This window comes from Emiliania huxleyi (genome assembly GCF_000372725.1).
Source record: "Emiliania huxleyi CCMP1516 chromosome Unknown EMIHUscaffold_2131, whole genome shotgun sequence".
In the NCBI taxonomy this organism is placed as follows: domain Eukaryota; phylum Haptophyta; order Isochrysidales; family Noelaerhabdaceae; genus Emiliania; species Emiliania huxleyi.
This window is the reverse complement of record NW_005200476.1, coordinates 1-3112: the sequence shown is the minus strand read 5'-3', so window position 1 is coordinate 3112 and position 3112 is coordinate 1. Positions and strand designations below refer to the sequence as shown.

Sequence of the window (3112 nt, the reverse complement as noted above, 5' to 3'; positions counted from 1 at the left end):
CAGGGGGTTAAGGGCCCCCTTAAAAGGGGGGAAAAGGGGGGGCAAATAAAAGGCCCAAGGTTTAAAGGACCGGCCCCCCTAAGGGGGGCCAGTGGCCCCCCCCGGGAACCCGGCCAAACCGGACCGCGCCCATTTCCCGGGCCAAAATGAAGGCCCAAGCTGGGACCCCTCACAGGTTCTGGCGGCATGCGTCCAAGAGCTCGATTCATCTGCCTCGCCGCTCGCTCGCCGCCCTTTGTGGGACCTAAAGAGAGAGGTTCTGAGCCGTCGGGCGGCGCTGATGGTGGCCCGCGTGGGTGGAGCCCGCGGCAGCTAGGCCGCCTGGGCGCGGGGGGGGTGGTCCGGTGCTTCAGAGGCAGCGTGAGCGACGGGGGGGGCGAAGGATGTGAGGCGGCTCGCCTGCAGCGCCCACCTGCTGGGCCGTCTGGATCTGCGATTACGCCTCGGGAAATGCGAGATCATCCAGAAAATGTCTGCAGACCTCAAACCGATGGCCTCAAAAAGTCGTTGTCAGCCACCGATTTTCCGTGTCGCCCGACCCGCCACCTCACCGGCCCGGCGTTCGGAGGCGTAAAATCTTGGTCGGCCGTTGGGCCGGTGCCATCGGCCGCGGTCGAGTCGACCGTGCCCCGTCTTGGGCACGATGGACATGTGACCGGCTCCGGTCAAGATGTGCCCCGGCATGGCGGATGAGGCTCTCAGGTTGGGCGACGCGAGCGCCGAGAAGGTGGAGCAAGACCTCGCGTCCCCCATGGGCTTGCTCGGTTGGCAGGGTTGGATTTGGGTTCTTTGTGATGCGCCAACTTCAACTTCCGAAACGACTCAACAGGGCCCAAAGACGGGGGAGCGACCGGCCTACCCAGGGAGCGAGCGCTGAGAGCCGCGACGTGTCTCGAAAACACAAAACTCTCGCTGCCCGTGTCCGTGTGCGCGTGCGCGGGCTGCGCGCGCCGGGGGGGGGGAGGTCCAGGTCGCACGTCACAAGCCACAAGGGTCAACGCGGAGGGCGGAGGGCGAGGTGGGAGGGCCCGAGGGGCGGAGGGGCGCGGGCGGGAGAGAGGAGAGTGGAGATCTTTCGTTTTTCTCTTTGACTTCGTTGTGTGTGGCGGGCGGTTGATCACATACAAGCTTATTGCACATGAACATGAACATGGCTCACTGGGAAGCGACTCCGAGTACACTCAGATTGTCATCAGATCCTCCTCCTTCTTCCCGAGTTCCGTCTCGACCTTGGCCATGAAGCGCTCGACGAGCCGCTCGACGTCCTTCTCCGCGCGCTTCACCTCGTCCTTCGAGGGCAGCGCCTTGGCCTTCTTCATCGCCTTTTGCCGCGTGCCGCGAAGCGCCTGCCGCGCCTCCTCGGCCGCCCGCTTGACCTCCTTCCGCAGCGCCTCTCGCGCCTCCTGCGTTGGCCGCGGGAGCGCCACCTTGACCGCCTTGCCAACCACCTCCGGCGCCAGCCCCAGCTCCGACGCCTCGATGCCCTTGACGACGGCGGCGACGTTCGCCGCGTCGAACACCGACACCTGCAGCGTGCGCGGCGTCGGGGCGAGCACTTTGGCCACCGAAGAGAGCGGAGCGCCGCCCGTCGCCAGCGTGAGCTGGAGCGACTCCAGCATCGCAGGCGTCGCGCGCCCAGCCTGCAGCCCCAGGAACTCGCGCTGCAGGATGCCGACCGACCTCTCCAGCTGCGCCTCGAGCCGCTCCAAGTCGATCCCGCTCGCCGACCCGTCGCCGTCCGGCTCCGGGTCGACCGCGGCCGCAGTTTTTGCCTTCCCCTTCCCCTTGTCCTTGGCTTTCTTGGCGAGGCCTCGCGTGAGTAACCGCCCTCGCTCGCGCAGCGGCGAGACGAGCGGCGATTGCGGGAGAGCCACTCGGCGCAGCAAGAACATTTCTCGCAAAGAAAAGAATTCGATATTCCGGTGGCGGTGCGTATTCTCGTATTATTACTAGCTCCGAGTAGAGGGCAGCGTCCTGCAGTTAAGGGGAAACCTGGTACGCGGGTCCAACCCTCGGAGAGTATTCTTTAGCTCCGAGTAGAGGGGGCGCTCCGCTGCTAGGGGAAACCTGGAGCGCGGACTAACCCTCGGAGACGTGTTATGGCCCTGCGACCGCGCACCCCCGGGGCTAGGGCTCTCTAGCCCGTAACCCGATGCCGAGCGTCCGGCCAACTGGGTGCGCTTCTCAGCTCCCCGGTCCTGGGCGTGAGGTTACTGATTGCACTCCAAGTGCTCCAAGTTAAAATACAACTTTCTCCCACAGCACACTGGCACAACAAGGGCGCGGACTGGCGCGGACTGACAGGCAATTTGAGAAAAAGAAAAATTTGCTGGACCGCTGCACGCCGAATTTGGAGTTGGGCCTTCCCACGATCCCACAAGAAGGGATTGGAAGTGCCTCTCGCCTCGCCCCTCGCCCGGCGCGACGCAGCGCGAGATGAGAGCTGCGCCCGCGCGGGCCCTCTCGCCTCGCCCCACAACCACCACTGCAGCGAGCCCGTGCCGGCTGCACGCCGTGCTGCGACCGCAGCGCGAGCGGCTCGCTCCGAGGATTGAGAATCCCTGGCACAATCGGATTGCCGGTCTGAGCGCGGCTGAGCGCGCGGCCGCGGGTCGCCTCCGTGCCTACTGCGCCCCCGCGACCCCCAAAACGAGCCCGCGCCATGCTCGTCCCATGTTATGCTTCTGACGCTCGCGCCGCCGCCTGTCCCCCCCTGTCCTCGCAGATCCAAAACAACGTGGGCGAGATGGCGGGCCACGTCGCCCTACTGGGTCTCCTTCTGGGTCTCGTTGAGGGCAGCGATTGGCCCGACATCGCGGGCTACACCCCCGGCTCGGACGTGACCAAGCACGCCAACCTCGACCTCGACCAGCAGGCGCTGGAGGCGGCGCTCAAGGAAAGCACTAACGGCACCGACACTCCAAACTTTGACCTGGCCGAGGACTTGTACGCCGTCGGCGGGAACTCGCTGTCGGGCAAGGCCCCCAGCGGGCTCCGCACCATGAAGGGCTTCTCCACCAGCGCCGAGGGCAAGATGTACAACGGCAGCGACTGCGCCGGCTGCCCGTACCAGACCTTCTCGGCCTTCTACGACTACTACGAGGACTTTGAC

At 65.6% G+C, this 3112-nt stretch overlaps 1 protein-coding gene across 1 annotated transcript; it reads right to left on the bottom strand.

Annotated features, from left to right (window-relative positions):
• Positions 1–1181: 1181 nt before the first annotated feature.
• On the bottom strand, positions 1182–1892 carry EMIHUDRAFT_254150 (hypothetical protein; the record flags this gene model as incomplete). The annotated part of the gene is made up of 1 exon (XM_005780488.1): positions 1182–1892. The coding sequence occupies one exon, from the start codon at positions 1890–1892 to the stop codon at positions 1182–1184; it is 711 nt and encodes a 236-aa protein (XP_005780545.1).
• Between the last annotated feature and the right edge of the window lie 1220 nt (positions 1893–3112).